Here is a 16,935-nt window from a genome sequence, read left to right on the forward strand (position 1 = left end):
AATGGACAAGATGATATGTCGAAACGTCAATCACTCAAGATTCCTTAGAATATGAGTATTGAATACAGATAGTAAAGGTGGTCTACAGACACAATTGGAGCATGATCTCTTCCAGAAACAAGAAGGTTGGCTTTCCAGTACCATCGATAGCAGGGATCCCAACCTGTGGCTCCGGAGCCACTTGTGGCTCTCAGGCCCATGATATCTACCTTGCGGCTTTCTGCCAGCAAGGTGCATTTGCACCAGGTCTTGCAAACAGCTATGAAGGTTTCCAGATGGTGACATTTTTGGATAGTCCCACACAGAAGAGTAGATCTTAATGGAGGTAGGAACTCCTGGATCTTAGTAAACTGCCTTGGTGTGGTGATTTCTGTGGAAAACTTTGGCTGTCATTTTACTGGTAATGGGGACACTGGGTGCCTTCACTATGAGTGGCAAGAGCTAAATGTGACTCACGACCCTCTCTGAGTTGAATGTGGCTTACAATCCTCTCTCATAGATGAATGTTGCTCTCAAGGACACAAAGGTTGGGGACTACTGATCTATAGAAAGCCATTTTGGAAGTCAGTGTCTGACCATTGCAACATAACTAGAGATTTTACTCAACCAGAAACCCATATGTAGACAGGAGTTTCTGATGTCACTATTAGTAGGGTAGATGAGATGACTTTGAGCAGATCTCCAGTTTTTCAAGATGAAATCATTGCTTCATCTTCATCTTTATTTCCATACTAAGAACCAGTTGCACCCAGAGTCAATCTGCCCATCTATGGTGCTAAAACAATGGGGAAAGAACTAGTATAACCCACTTGACAAGGTTCTTGGTTGCAAGGATAGCATTTTCATTAAAGGATACGTCCATGCATGCCACCATAAATTTGTCCAATTCTAGTCATTTTTTTTAGAAGCAGCCATCAATGGTCTACGACATGGATGGGCAAAGTGTGATCTGTGAGCCATATCCAGCACTGTGTCTGTTCCAGTCCGGCCTGAGACAGCCATAGGGCTGAAACAGTGGACCGCAGCAAACACTGTGCCGTTCCCCACCACCACCAATGCTGATCGATGTCTCCACTTTTTGCATCCATAGGATGCACACAGTGGTGAATACATTGGTGGAGGAGGGGCTTCTGGCTCCATCTTCATTCGCCAATCAGCGTGAGGCACAGCAGAAATTACAAAATCACATCATCGCAGAGACTGGGGCAGAGCTCCAGGGAATGGGAGTGAGGTGAGTATGTGGTAATTTTTTTGTTTTCATGTGAATGGGATTCTTGCATGTATGTAAGAGGTTGTGTTAGGGCTCATAATGTATATAGGGGCCTATGTAGAGGCTCAACGTATATAGGAGGCCATGTGGGGGCTAATGCTATATTTAGGAGGCTATGTTTGGCTCCTAATGTATATAGGAGGCTATGTGGGGGCTCTAAGTGTATAAGAGGCTATGTGGGGCTCACACTGTATATAGTGGCTATGTGGGGCTCAATCTGTATTTAGGAGGATATGTGGGGCTCAAAATATATATATATATATATAGGAGGCTATGTGAGGGCTCATAATGTATATAAGAGGTTATGTGGGGGCCCCTACTGTATATAGAGAGGTTATGTGGGGGCTCATACTGTATTTAGGAGACTATGGGGGGGGTTCATAATGTATCTAGGGGGCTACATGGGGACTCACACTGTATATAGAAGGCTGTGTGGGGACTCACACTGTATATAGAGGGGCTATGAGAGGGCTCACATTTTATATAGAGGGGCTATATGTGGCTCACATTGTATTGTAAGGGCTCATGCTGTACATAAGAGGGCTATATGAGGGCTCATCATGTATGTAGGGAGCTATGTGAGGGCTCATGCTGTTATACTGTAGGAGGACTGTGTGTGGGCTCACATTGTATATTGAAGGTTATGTGGAGTCTCATACTGTACATAGTGGGTGCTGTGTTTGGGCTCATACTGTATATAGGGGGTGTCTGAATACTCTATTCTGTTCATTAAGTGATACAATTAATGTCAAAATAAAATAGTAATTATTAATATCTTAATATTGAGCAGAATAAATGGTTTGGCCTCCACACCAGTCACAGTCTCTCATGTGGACCCTCGGGAAAATTAATTTCCTACCTCTGATCTAGAAGAATAAAATGAGTAATATAAACCCTATGAACCCACTGTGGCTCCCATGCAATTGCCTCTCTGATCCTAATCCGGTCTCTGTTCACCCGCCTCTAATGATGCTGACATGTGACAACTTCAGGCAATCGCTGGCCATATCATTGATCTCTATTATATAATTTCCTGGAATGGTCAAATGTTGTCACTAGGGTTGGGTGACCAGATAACTGTTGGTAGCATATCGGAAGGGTATTAGTTTAAGATGTTTTTTTTTATCCTTTTTAGTCTTTTGGACCATTTAACTCGTAAAAATATATTAGATTAACAATCCTTTTAAAGTGTTATTCAGCTGTTAGAAGGGGTCACGATCGATTGGCTTGGGTGTGTGATTTAAACTAATATTGATGGCCAATTCAACCCTAATTTTGAAGACCGGGGTAACTTCTTAAAGTCATCTTTCTACACCTTATGTGGGAAACTGATGCTCAAAACCAACCTCAATAAACGCAGATGGTATTTTATAATCTCTACGTATTTTTTTCTAAATCCATCAAACTTTGTTAATTTACCAGAAAAAAACAAATAAATAAATAAAAGCCAAGATATAGATATCTGATTCCAAAAAAATCCCAGCATGTATTGATTGGTGCCCGAATGACCTCTTTGTCCTTATTTTAAGACAAATGACTGTCTACATTATGTCAGTTTTGGAGTAACAGAGTCGATACCTTCACCTTGACTCGGAAAGTTCTTGATTTATCAGTGGTCCGGAGTTACTAAAAAACTTGAAAAAGAAATAAAATACAGCAGCGTAACATGAAATAGAGAAATCCTCTTGGTCACAGCAGCTACACAGTCAGGGAAATAATAAAAAAAAATATATAAAAGCGAGATAGACAAATGTGTCTTGTTAGCAACAGCCAAAAAGCGCTTGACTTGTACTAATAACAAAAAGGCTATGTTGGTCACTATGGGTTCAAAGACGAAGCACCCTGTCACCGACTAGCTTGGAAAATTAGCAAATAATGTTTCCTTTCCTTGATAAATGGCAGACAGTTCCCTCTCACCAATCATTTTTTAACATTTTGATGCATGTCTACGATCCCGCCGGAGGAACAGAAAAGTTTACCGGCCCTCAATTTTCCGATGATGAATGGGACACTGTAAATGTGCGATTTCTATATGAGGTATAGTTCATTTTAAGCAATTCTAGTAAATGCGTGTCACTGATTAGGACAAATAGTCTGCTTGTGCAATAGCACGAATGCTACGTCTTATTCCTCAGACCTCCTCGGAGACATTGGACAGGAGGGGGGTGGAAACAAGGACAAAAATATTAAGAAAAAAAAGTCAATTTGTCCATTTGTAAGAAGCCAATGTATTTCTCGGCACAAATCACTTGCGGCAAATCGGGTTTTTTTGCATATTGGTAGATATATAGTCCTTAAAATTTTAAATCATCCCCTGTGTCCTTTTTGGAGACGTTTGGTTAAAAGGCAACAAACAAAAGGGCACCAATTCATTTAATATTTCATGCAGACAAGTAATATACCATTGTCAGCTTGATCAATGTGTTGCCAATAGAGAAACAGCAAAGAACAGCTGCAGACTGGTCCGGTTCACAACAAAAGACATTGCAGGACACACATAATACCAGAGATCTAGAAAATAATGCCATGGAGCTATAATTACAAAACACAAATCTCGGCCAGGCAGTGTGCTCAGGACGGCAACTCTAGGGCAGCTCAATGATATTTAAAGCTGTCTCTAACAAAGGGGAGAAATGGAAGGTTAATTGGGAACTTTTTAATGCAAAATATACTTTTGAAGCTTGGTAGTTGACACCATTTATGTAGTGCCCATTGGGGTCATATGGTAGGGCAGATTTTTTAACATTATATCCTTTAATTTAGTAGCAGTCACACGAATACATTTTATTCTTTACCTATCCTCATGACTTGAGAGGATAATAAATAATTAGAGATGAGAGGACGCATGGAAGTTTGGTTCGGCGGTTTCAGCCGAACATTAAATTAAGATCAGTTTGTTACCCAAACTTGACCTGAACCCCAATGTTCAAGTGTGTACTCTGCTGGTGTCAAACTTATACTGCTTCTTCTGACTCATTGTCTAACTCCATGGAGGCTTGACCTGAACCCCAGTGGAGTTTGGATCTCCACCCTCAGGCAGCCAGCCATAAACAAAGCACTTCCGGGGGCAGGTGGGAAGGGTTTTACCTTTTTTAGGGGGTGCACACTACATCCGATAACACTGTTGTTAATCCCAGTGTGAGCAGATCAAACACTGCAAGCAGCTTGCACTGGGCTGAGCACCGAGTGTACCTGAGCACAGCAATGCTCGTCCAAGTGGGGTTCAGGTAAAGTACCTGAACTCCGAATCTGAACTCTGTATTTTTTAGTAAAGTGTGTGTTTGGTATGAACACCAAACCTCGGGCTCACTCATCTCTATAAATAACTCAATCTCTATCCAAAGTTCCCTGCTTTTTGACAAAACTAGGACAAAGTGACCAGCATCATGCCCTTTTGACAAAAGCGGTACCATGGAGCTGATCAGATAATTGAGGAGGACAGTTTTTACATCTTACACTCTTTAATAAGTTGTTAGGAAGGCATGTTTTCTTAGCACACTAGCTTACTGATATTAGGACTAGTGATGAGCGAGTATGCTTGTTACTACTCGGTACTCGCACGAGTATCAATGTACTCGGGCTACTCGGCGGGGACCGAGTAATCTCGCGATACTCGTGCTGTACTCGTGGTCTTCATGTTGGCGCTCTTTTTACAGCCATCCCTTATGCAGGGATTGGCTGGCAGACCACTGCAATGCCACAGCCCTGTTGTGGAATTGCAGTGATTGGCCAGCCCGCACAGCGTGACCGTGCCTTTAGCCCGACACTTCCCCGCTCGGCTACGGCCCCTCCCGCACTCCACTCCGCGTGTATATATATATATGCACGCTTACACACACACGCACGTTTTTTTTTTTAATTTACAGTTTTATGGTTTCTACATGCTGCCGGGGGTCACTTCAGAATAATACTCGGGTCTCCCATAGGATAACATTGGGCTCGGTGCTCGGGCCGAGTACACGAGTATTTTGAGATGCTCGGCCCGAGCCTCGAGCTCCCGAGCATTTTAGTACTCGCTCATCACTAATTAGGACCTCTACACTTAAAGGGAACTCATCATATTGGACATGTTGTCTAATCTGATAGCAGAAGGCCATGGGGTAAGAGGAGCTGAGCAGATTGATATATTACTTTGTGGGGAAAGATTCAGAATTACTTGTAATTTATTAATTTAAATCCTGGTTTGTTCTATGCTCAGGAGTCCAGTGGGCGGTCCTACTCAGTGATACAAAGATACGGCTTGCCTACTGTACTCCTAAGTAGAGATAAGTGAACCTTTGAAGGTTTGGTTCACTGGCAGCAAATGAACCGAACCTTCACTTGCTCGAACCTGGCCCGAGGAGGTTTGGAATCATGCAGCCAGCAATAAGCAGATCACTTCCGGGGAAGGGTGTTCAGGCTTTTTCAAACTTTATTTTGTTGTTGCACACTACCGTTCAAACACTGCAAGCGGCTCACACAGGACTGAGCTCCCTGCGTACCTAAACAAAGCGTTGCTCGCGCAAGCTTAGTTTGCACATAAAGCATTCAAACTCCAAACCCCGAGCCCTGGTTTTTAAAGATGGTGTTTAGTTTGATAACCGAACCACGGGTTCACTCATCTCTACTCTTAAATAGAGTAAAGCGGGCGTCACACGAGATGATATATCGTGCAATATGTCGGCGGAGTCAACAGTGCGTAGTGACGTAAGTGACGCACATCCGGCATCGCTTGATATATCGTAGCGTGTGACAGCTATGAACGAGTAGAAATACTTACCTTCTCGTTCATTGCTGACATGTCGCTCATTTTCTAAAAATCGCACTTCCTTTTGTTCCTCGTTCCCGGGGCAGCACACGTCGCTCCGTGTGACACCCCGGTAACGATGAACACAGCTTACCTGCGTCCCGCCGGCAATGCTGAAGGAAGGAGGTGGGCGGGATATTTACGTCCCGCTCATCTCTGCCCCTCCGCTTCTATTGGCCAGCCGCTGTGTGACGTCGCTGTGACGCCGAACGTCCCTCCCCCTTCAAGAATTGGATGTTCGCCGCCCACAGCGACGTCGCTCAGCAGGTAAGTACGTGTGACGGGGGTTTAACGACTTTGTGTGCCACGGGCAACTAATTGCCCGTGACGCACAAACGACGGGGGTGGGTTCGATCGCTGGTGCGATCGCATGATAGATCGTATCGTGTGATGCCCGCATAAGTGTAGGATTTAATTAAAAATACAAGTTATACTGAATATTTTCCCACAAAAATGCTTTGCTCTTTTTGTACTATAAAATGCTGCCTTCAGATCAAAGAAGATGGCAAGTTTCCTTTAAGAGCTTAACTGGTGACCACTTTTGTGCTATATTTAATAATTGCTTCCTATAAAATTAGGCATTCGGACCAAAATTATTGTATCAGTCATTGCACCTCAGTATTCTGGATTATTATGCAGTTTTGTAACCAAATAACAGTGTATAGGATTTGCCACATTATTGAGTACCAGATTAAAGGAGTTTAGGTTTCTAAAAAGGTATGAATATTTACATTATATATGTTCCTTTTTTCATTACCCAAATGTACCCCAGAACTGGAGCCAGTGTCCCATCCGTTCTGCGGTAGTTACAATGTGCAGGAGACAGAGCGTGCCGCACGCCGAACAAATGAAGTAGTTGTTGTGAATTATGATAGAATAAAAATCCTATGATTTGTGGGAGGTAATTAGCAGTCATTTGCTCGGCGAATACAAGTTATTTGTTTAAAGTGCGCTGACCTATGAGACAGCTAGTTTGTCTTGCCTGTGATGGGAAGGACTATTGACTCCAAACTGTGTGGCGGTGTCAGTGATAGAATCACATTTGAATGCACACAAAAGATCATTAAAACAGCCACTTCTCATGTTTCTCAAGTGGAATAGGAGATAAACTGTGTCATGAGCTGCAGGCCAGAAATCAAATACATATGTTACCAGACGAGATATTACTGAAAGTGAAATGTTAGCATTGTGCAGGGTATATCGACGACATCCTGCTGCAATATAAAAAGCATTTCCTTCAAAAAATCTACTAGTAATTTAAATGTTTCAGAAAAGCCATCTGGAACCATTATGACCAGCATTGTAGCTCCTGCAGGGATCGTCATCCAGATTACCTAGTATCCTGAATGTCAGCCAATATAAGGGCAGGGGAGAAATCACTACCTAATAAGTTAAGTTTACCATTCAGAAGTCTGAAAAAATTGGATCATGACTCTAGGATCCATAAAAGTATTGGAAGTCCATGTCCCCTTTCACATTGCATTCTTCCACATGTTCAGTAGTCCTATCAGGGTTCATGTCCGAACCCCCTGAAAAATTGGATTCGGGTGTATTTGCCGACTGGGCCATTGAATGGTAGTAGACTGTGTCTGGGTAACCGCCTCCAGTTGGTGTATACGCGCAAAATGGTGCACACATGATGCATTACAGAGCACACTGTGACTCCGTGCACCGTTATATGCAATGGTCCTGTCGGAACATGCGTCCGAATTCCGTTTTGCGGCGGGTTTCTGACATAAGCCCTGACGGAACCACTGAATATGGGGAAAAATGCAAAGTGAAATGGGCCTTAGAAACATATAAGAGGTATAGTTGAAAGAATGATATGGAAGGGAATGACTCAAAGGATACATAGATGTGAACAGCCCAATAGAACATTTTAAAACCTTGCCGTGTCTATGGATTGTGTTTTTGAGAACTACAAAGAAGCAGATCACTCATAGAGAACACAGGAGCTTTCTTATGCTCAGGGGAGTAGAGAAAGATAAATGTAGGCCAAATTATCAATCATCCATCAGCTATCTAATGTGTATGGGGCTTTTCAACTAAAGCTCATTCACTGACCAGAACAACTAACTGAGAATGGATTATCTAGCCCATGCAAGTTAATATGGCCACACTCAGGACCACAAACGTCATTGTCCAATGTTAGGTTCTACCATGATATAAGGTAACCAGTAATGGCAGAGTCTCAATCCACATCAAACCGGGCACCACCAGACTTAGTGGGATTTATAGCTTGAGAAGAACAATGTGTTCAGCCAAACTCTATCCTGGAATCTGCCTGGACTTTTTAAATACTCTACATGATGGATGTAGTGTTGTGTTTGCATTGGAGAAGACATATCTTCAACTTTAGGAGAAATGTTTTCACAAGTTAATTTATCAGAACAATTTCACGACATTATGAATGTGTTTCTGCTCAGCTCCACTTTCCATACTTAATCAATGGATCGACATGTGCTTCCAAAAAAATTTGGAGCCAATATAATCCTCCAATGAGGGCTTTATGTTCTCTCCTTTGTTTATAAAGAAATTAATAATGGCCCTTTTGTCATCTATCCAGTATTGATAACAGGGATCCAACATATATGTGGGATGGAGTCAGTATCACAGAATTGTACATCATTTTTCAAGCCACCATTGACCATTTCATAACTCCATACAACATATGAGCTGTTTAGAACCATAATATGGCACCTATAGGTTATGAGGGACCTACTGTAGTTTATGACTGTAATTTCATATGGAGAAAACTAGTTGTTTTTCTGTTACATTCCTATGAATATGATGGCGAAAAGTACATTCTCCACCAAATAGGGCACTACTATTGTATTCTTCAATATATCCATAACATGGCCTCATACTATGGACATATCATGGAGATTCCTTGGATGTAACTCAGCTGTGTCCATATTACCATAGCTGAAAAATGTATCTGAAGCAATCTTGGGCAGCTGTGTTACTAGTGAGGTCAAAGTAAAAGCAGTTGTGATCGGGACTCAAAGACCAAGACCCATCATACATGGTCTTGTAGCTGAGCATTCAAGACTTTGAGTTTTTTGATGTGTACAGGCTCATTGGTTGCCATTAACAAAGGAGGAAAAAAGTCTTTCTTTGATGAGGGGGTCTGATTCAGGCCCTCAATTATTTTAGGGTCTGATCTGGAGTCTGACTTTGGTGTCTAATTTGGGGTTGAAATGAAGGATTTTTTAGATAACAGTTAAACAAGTGTTCGGCTGACAACTATCTGTGCCATACAAAAGGAATAATCAAGCCAGCCATTGTAAATCTAGTAGCCTGGATCAGTCTTTCTCCCAACACTGTCTGTCCAATTAGAGTCGAGAAGCCTATATACACATTAGACTGTCGGCTGAGGTTGGCCTACTTTACTCTAATGTGTATGGTGTCCTTTAGAGGTCAGTTCTGGGGTATGACTTAAAACGGGGGGAGGGTGGGGCTTTCAAAGTTTGTCAGGGTGTCTAGTACTTGCTTTTTTTAGATTATTTTATTTTTTCAATTGTCACAATTTTACATTACTAATATGATAACGATCATAACAACCAGTTTGAATATAACGAATCCATAGCTAGAGGAGAGCAGACAAGAAGACTTTACAGTTACGCTCTTGGACCTTCTAGTTACGCTCTTGGTCTATATTCAATGTAAATCACAAATAGTACTTAATATAAAGTAAAACACATCAGGCCTTGTGGTATCAACTTCAACATTAACATTTTAGAGAATGAATGAACATAATATTTACAGATTTGCTCATACTTAGCAATTATGGTACTTTGCATCATGATGACTTCATCGGTATACAGCCCATATCAGCACAGGATACACAACTGCTCACCAAGTTCTCCATTTTAAATAAGGGTTTGCTATCTTACAAATAGAATTCAGCTTAAATTAAAAAATACATTGTAAGACCCCCACCTCCCCCCACTCCCCTCGCTGTGTGATTAGTAAAAGAGCAGAGTGATCCAATGTTACTTAGTACCAGTATATCGCCACTTATTCGCTTCAATCTAGAAGGCAATATACTATTAACTGGCAATTACATACAGAATGATTGTTAATTCTTCTCTTAAGTGCAAGCTGCTTGGAAACTGTTATCTCTCTCTCTAATTTTTGACCTTCTTACAACAGGGTGAGGTGCACTGGGAATACAAAGGACCTGTAGAAAATAGCTGGACATGTCATTTGTGACTCACTCTTTTAATTCACCGTGCTAATCAACTGAACTGCCACATTCTCCCAAGGTAATTGTATCTTTATAATTGTTGAAAGGAGCAGGCAATACAGAACGAATAGTCTGGGGTTTGTCCTTTCTTAGCATAATGAGAAACTGTGCCGTCAGTATTTGTTACTGTAAGAACCTCGAAAAATAAAGAGGACCTTATTCTCCCTCTATTTACTGAGCACTTCAGATTTAAGTACTTTATAAAGCGCCTGGTTATCACACCGCTCTCCCCTTTCATTATCTGGAGGCCTCGTTGCCCTATGGTACATCTCATACTGAGAAGGTTAAATGTTACTGTGGCTGAGAACACAATATACTGTGATAGGAACCAGATGCTCACAGTACAACATCCCTCCTCTACTTAAAAAAAAAACAGCAGCACGTCATTCGCTGGGTCTGATATCACAGCCCAATTGTGAAAAATAATATTAGCAGCGATACATTACATTTGTAACAATGTTGAATATTAAAAGAATGCAAATCTATAAGATTTATGGGAACTTACCAGTATAAACAAATCTTCCAGGGGCACCTTTACAGAATTGCTTGGATTTGTAGGAAAGTGTGACTTCGACAACGCCAGGAATGTGTCTGGGTGGGGTTTGGACTCTTATGGCATGGGGGGTAATCAGCTAATAGAGAGGAAGGAGATGAGAAAAAAAGTCTTAGGGATCAATTTATTTTCCAAAAATGCACAATTGAAATTATTATTTAACTCTTTGAGGCTGTGTCCATTTTAAGGTGCAAGAGATCCAATGCATAGATGATTTCCTAAGCTGTTGTGACTAATTAGTAATTCATTTCTGCTATCTGTGTATATATATATATATATATATATGAAAATATATAATATGTGTGTGTGACTGCATGCATATATATATATATATATACCGTATATACACATACATATATAAATATACATATATATACTGTATATGTGTGTGTGTGTGTGTGTGTATATATATATATATATATATATGTATATATATATATATAGAGAGAGAGAGATATGTATAGATATATAGATATATACATATAAATATATATATCCATACAGTATATATATATATATATATATATATATATATATACATATTTCAAATTATGCCATGAAAAAACAATCATGATAGACTAACAAGATTTTCTAGGAGAGGAACAAGTAGAATAGTCTGAAAGTTATTCTTGAATTGGGTTTGCAGGAAAGGCCACAGGGCACGATTCACATGAAAATTGCCTCCATATGGCAACACCCATGCCTGCTCCTAGTAATTTTTAACACTAATTGGTCAATTGTGCTCAAAGGCCGGTTGCAAATTTCCACTAGGGGGCCCAGACATGCCTCGGTTTACGTGTCCGAGCTCTCCCACCACATGGATAAAAAGATAGTTTGATATAAAGCCTCTTGATACCACTTGTCAATTGACTATCGACATCTCGTTGGTGGAAACACGCTCTAGTTCAAAAGCCGGCTGATTCCTACGTCTTACCTCGCTCCACACCAGCATCGTTCCAAATACCACTTGTAAACCATCAAAGAAATTATCTCCAATAATGATGACGGTAGCTCCACCAGTGGTCCATCCTTCACTTGGACTGATCGCTTTTATGCATGGCGTAGCTGCTTGTATGGAGGGAGGGATGGGTTCATAAGAGGAGGGGAGTGAGGGAGAGGAAAAGAAGAAGTAGAGAGGAGAATGTTAGTCGGCTTATTTCCCATAGAACGTACCTCAATGCCAAATGACAAAATATGTTCCAAAGTAAAAAAGTGAATAGCAAATATATATATAAAATAAAGAAAAATCACAAAAACAAATGCATAAAGTTTTTTTTTTGTTTCAAGGCATCCATAAAATAAAGAAAGGAACAGTCATACATCAGCATGGAAATGTATTTAAAGGGAACTGTTACATGTTTTATAAAGCAAAGGCCAAGTAGATTGCCAGTGAGTAAGAAAAATGGCTTAATACGGCAAATTACGTGTCAAAGCAAATATGGCTATTACAAATGATTAAGCGCCGCATGCATGTGGCATGTCGATTTATCTGCTTTACTGTACAGATCTAAGCACAGTCAATCACAGGCTGGTTGAATGAAATGGAACAGCAAATGTGAAGAATTCAGATTCTTTATAAGCAGTTAATTGGGTTGGGTAATTTTTTTTTTATTTTTTATTTTTTTCCTACATCAGCGATCTTTGCCTTTGGTTCAAAACTTAATTTTCTTCTATAATTACTAGTTTTCACTTTTCATGTTGAAAAAAATAAATAAATAAATAAAATGAAAAGCTCTATATTAATACTTCTGTCAAAGGTACACATTTTACATCTAATATTGTTTGTCGACATGAATCCCTGGGCCATTTACTTGACCTCTCTTTGTCTCTAGAGTCTTCGCATTTGCATGAGTTATTACAATGCTCTGGTGGGGTAAAGCAGTACAAGCCGCACCAGTCACTCCAGGCTCACAGCAGCCTGGAAAACTGGCGAGGCTGGGGCTGAAGGCTGCTCAGCCTCCGTGAGAATGGCTTTGTTCTTCACTTTGATCAGCCTTTCTTTTACACGGTGTTGACAGACCTTTTTTACCAGCTTTGATGCTCTTTTGTATGCTGACTTTCATGCAAAGGAGCAGATCCTAAGATATACACTTTCCCTATTACAAGTATATTCCCTTCCTCGATATCTCACCTGCAGGGGTTGGTTTGACAGTACTGTATTATTGATTGTCCTCAAGACAATATAAATGCTCCTTTTGTTGTGGTTCCTATGCTGTTGTCTCTTTGGAGAGCGCCACGCTTGCTGACATCTACTTAACATGCGGCAATGGATGCTCCGTCTGGGTTATACGAATGTGATGACTTGGGGTATGGGTCTAGGCTTCAGGACATCGAGTTCACGTTAAAGAGGACCTGTCACCATTCTTGACATGTCTTTTTTAGTAAATGCTTGCATTGCCTGTGAAATAACAATTCTGGAGCATTTTTTTCATAACATTGAATTCTACTGTCCTTCTGTTATTTCTCCTAAAAATATTAAAAACTGGGCGACTTCAGTCTCATTTTTTTAACGGGGCATGTCTAAACATTTTGACAATTACTTACAGCAAAGAAGTGCAGCAGTTGTAAATCAACCAGGCCAAAAACTACTACTCTAGCAGGATGCAGCTAAACCCCCACCCAGTGGACGCATCACAGGTGCAGGAACCTACAAGAATGAGGTCCCATGACGAGGGTTGTAGGCTTCCATTTTATGGCCATAATACCAACTAAAACCTTATATTTTTTTTTCTGCATAATAGAGTTCCTGTCCATGTATGGTGGAGTATGGTATGTATGTGTATGTGGTATGTATGTGTATATGTATGGTGTATCGTTGGAGTACAGCTTGGCAGCCCGCCTGATCTAATAGTATGGGTGTCAAATAATAGGCTGCAGGCTTGTGTCAGTGCATTTGCATGTGTGAACAGCGCTCTATGCAAGGCATCAGTGTGCAGTTTTACCATTCAGCAATCGCCCTCTCCATTTTTTAGAAGTGTGTGATTTGCTCCTCCTGCACCTGTGATGCCTCCACTTAGTGGGGGTTTAGCTGCATCCTGATAGAGTAGTAGTATTTGGCCTGGGCGACTTACAACTGCAGCCCTTCTTTGCTGTAAGTAATTGCTTAATTTTTGTAGGATATTTATTTATTATTTATTTTCTTTATGTTGCTTTTTTTTTTTTTAAACATTTTGACACTCTGATTGGACAGTATCAGTGGGAGGGACACCCAGTGTTGGACTGAGCTGCCAAGGGACCTCCAGTAGCACTAACTCTGGGGGCCTACTGTTCAGCTAGCCTCAATCACACATTTATCTGTACCTCTATGTAGTAATGTACTGGGTAGTTTGTTGAGTGAATGATGAGATTCTGTTTTTTCTGTACATACTGCTCATATTGGGCAGTAAGTGGCTCACTCCAGCACAGTGGCCCACCAGGGGTTTCCCGTTCCCCTGTTGCCAGTCCAAGCCTGGGGACACCCCCCAATTGATAACACCTGGTTGTGATTTATTTTTTCATAACATTGAATTTTACTGTCCTTCTGTTATTTCTCCTAAAAATATAAAAACTGGATGACTTCAGTCTCCTTATTTAAAGGGGCATGTCTAAACTTTCTAACAGTCTGATTGGACAGTGTCAGTGGGAGAAACACCCAGTGTTAGACTGAGCTGCCAAGGGACCACCAGTAACACTGTCTCTGGGGGCCCACTGTTCAGCTAGTCTCCATCACACATTTATCTGTACTTCTATGTAATAATGCACTGGGTAGATTGTTGGGTGAATGATGAGATTCTGCTTTTTTCTGTACATACTGCTCATATTGGGCAGTAAGTGGCTTATTCCAGCACAAGGGCCCACCAGGGAATTCCTCTGTTTCCCTGTGGTCAGTCCGAGCCTGGGGATACACCCCCAATTGATAACACCTAGTTATGATTTTCCTTTTTTCAGAATTTCCAAGAGGAAGCAAGGAAGGAAAACACAAAAATATTTCCTGAATTTGTTTTTCTTATGAAGAATATAAGTATTTACTAAATATGTCAGGTGGGGAACAGGTCCTATTTAAAGTAAACACCTAATTTTACAAGAACTAATCCTGTAATCATCTTTTTTTTCTAGTCTTTTGACATTTTTTAATGACTTTGCATAATAGGTCCTTAAACATCTTTTCACGTGACTCTGTATTCTATAAGCCTTCTGTTATTTCTTCTAAAAAAGTAAAACATGGTCACAAGGTTCTATTTTAAGTAATCCTACTCCTACAACAATCAATATCCTAATCATCTCCTTTTTTTCTACAGTCTTTTAATATCTTCATAAAACCTAAGCAAAAGCTTTTGTATGATAGATACCCAAACATCTTATCTCAGAACTCTGCATTCTACCATCCCTCTGTTACTCCTCCTGGAAATGTAGCTACCTAAGTTAATAATTGGGTGATACCATTCTTCTTTCAAAGGGGCATGTCCCTACACATTCTGACACTCCCAGTCCTGGTTGGTTAGTGTCAGAGTGTGTGGAGACACCCGCATAACTCAAAACAGTAGGGACTTTTTTTCTAAATTACCAAAAGAAGTAATGGAGGAAGAACACAAAACCTACAATTCTTCAGAACTGTTTTTGGGGGATTGGTGAGAAGTAGTAATGAGTGACCACTACCACGCTCGGGTGCTCGGTACTCGTAATGAGCAGTTGGAAGCTTGGATAAGAGCAATTTGAGTATCCGAGTATAATGGAAGTCATTGGGAAGATTTCCAGTAAAAATGCTTGAGTTCCCCATTCACTTTCATTATATTTGGGTACTCGAGCAGCATCCATCCAAGCTTCCAACTGCACCTGAGCATGGCAGTGCCCACTCATCATTAGTTACAAGTACCGAGTACCTAAGCATGGTAGTGCTTGCTCATTACTAGTCACCAGTACCGAGCACCCGAGCATGGTAGTGCCCGCTCCTCACTAGCTACAAATACTGAACACTTGAGCATGGTAGTGCTCACTCATCACTAGTTATGAGTACTGAGCACCTGAGCATGGTAGTGCCCGCTCATCACTAGTTACGACTACCGAGCACCCAAGCATGGTAGTGTTCGCTCATCACTAGTTACGAGTACTGAGCACCCGAGCATGGTAGTGCTCACTCATCACTAGTTACGAGTACTGAGCACCTGAGCATGGTAGAGCTCGCTCATCACTAGTTACGAGTACTGAGCACCCGAGCATGGTAGTACTCACTCATCACTAGTTACGAGAACCGAGCACCCGAGCATGGTAGTGCTCACTCATCACTAGTTATGAATACTGAGCACCTGAGCATGGTAGTGCTCGCTCATCACTAGTTAGAAGTACCAAGCACCCAAGCATGGTCGTGCTCACTCATTACTAGTTACAAGAACCGAGCACCCGAGCATGGTAGTGCTTGCTCCTCACTAGTTACGAGTACTGAGCACCCGAGCATAGTAGCGCTTGCTCCTCACTAGTTACGAGTACTGAGCACCTGAGCATTGTAGTGCTCGCTCATCACTAGTTACAAGTACCGAGCACCTGAGCATGGTAGTGCTCGCTCATCACTAGTTACGAGTACCGTGCATCCGAGCATGGTAGTGCCCGCTCATCACTAGTTACGAGTACCGTGCATCCGAGCATTGTAGTGCTCGCTCATCACTAGTTACAAGTACCGAGCACCTGGGCATAGCAGTTCTCACTCATCACTAGTTACGAGTACCGTGCATCCGAGCATGGTAGTGCTCGCTCGTCACTAGTGAGAAGTGCTCTTTTCAAACCTACTTCTATAAGGAACAAACTCTGTAGCCATTTACTTATTTTTCTGCAGTTTTTGACATTTTTACAAGAGTTGCTCTCTAGCTGTGTATAATAGGTCCTTCAGCCAAGTAACAAGGCCCAGGTGTCTCGAAAGCAAGAAAGCAAACACGTGAAGGAGCTGCGACACAAGGGTTGTACGCGGGTCCTCATCCTAACTAACACTATGGCTAATCACCACTAGCTATTGTTGTTTGGAGCACTCCAGACATGCCACCTTCCTTTGTTTGCTTTGACGTTAGACCAATGGAGGTTATATTTGCTTATTCTATGTGCATATCCCT

The 16,935-nt window shown here is 41.3% G+C and overlaps 1 protein-coding gene across 21 annotated transcripts in view; it reads right to left on the reverse strand.

Annotated features, from left to right (window-relative positions):
• The window catches only part of EBF3 (EBF transcription factor 3), a 213,166-nt gene that overhangs the window by 46,196 nt on the left and 150,035 nt on the right, over nt 1–16,935 (reverse strand). For 13 of the 21 annotated variants that reach the window (XM_075348454.1, XM_075348458.1, XM_075348452.1 and 10 more), the window contains exons 9-10: nt 11,793–11,926; nt 10,811–10,937 (exon numbers count right to left, since the gene is read on the reverse strand). In XM_075348454.1, the coding sequence (XP_075204569.1) occupies nt 10,811–10,937; nt 11,793–11,926 (261 nt within the window). The remainder of the gene's footprint in view (nt 1–10,810; nt 10,938–11,792; nt 11,927–16,935) is intronic. The other 8 variants (XM_075348459.1, XM_075348453.1, XM_075348464.1 and 5 more) reach the window with 1 other exon arrangement.

This window comes from Anomaloglossus baeobatrachus, chromosome 5 (genome assembly GCF_048569485.1).
Source record: "Anomaloglossus baeobatrachus isolate aAnoBae1 chromosome 5, aAnoBae1.hap1, whole genome shotgun sequence".
NCBI lineage: Eukaryota > Metazoa > Chordata > Amphibia > Anura > Aromobatidae > Anomaloglossus > Anomaloglossus baeobatrachus.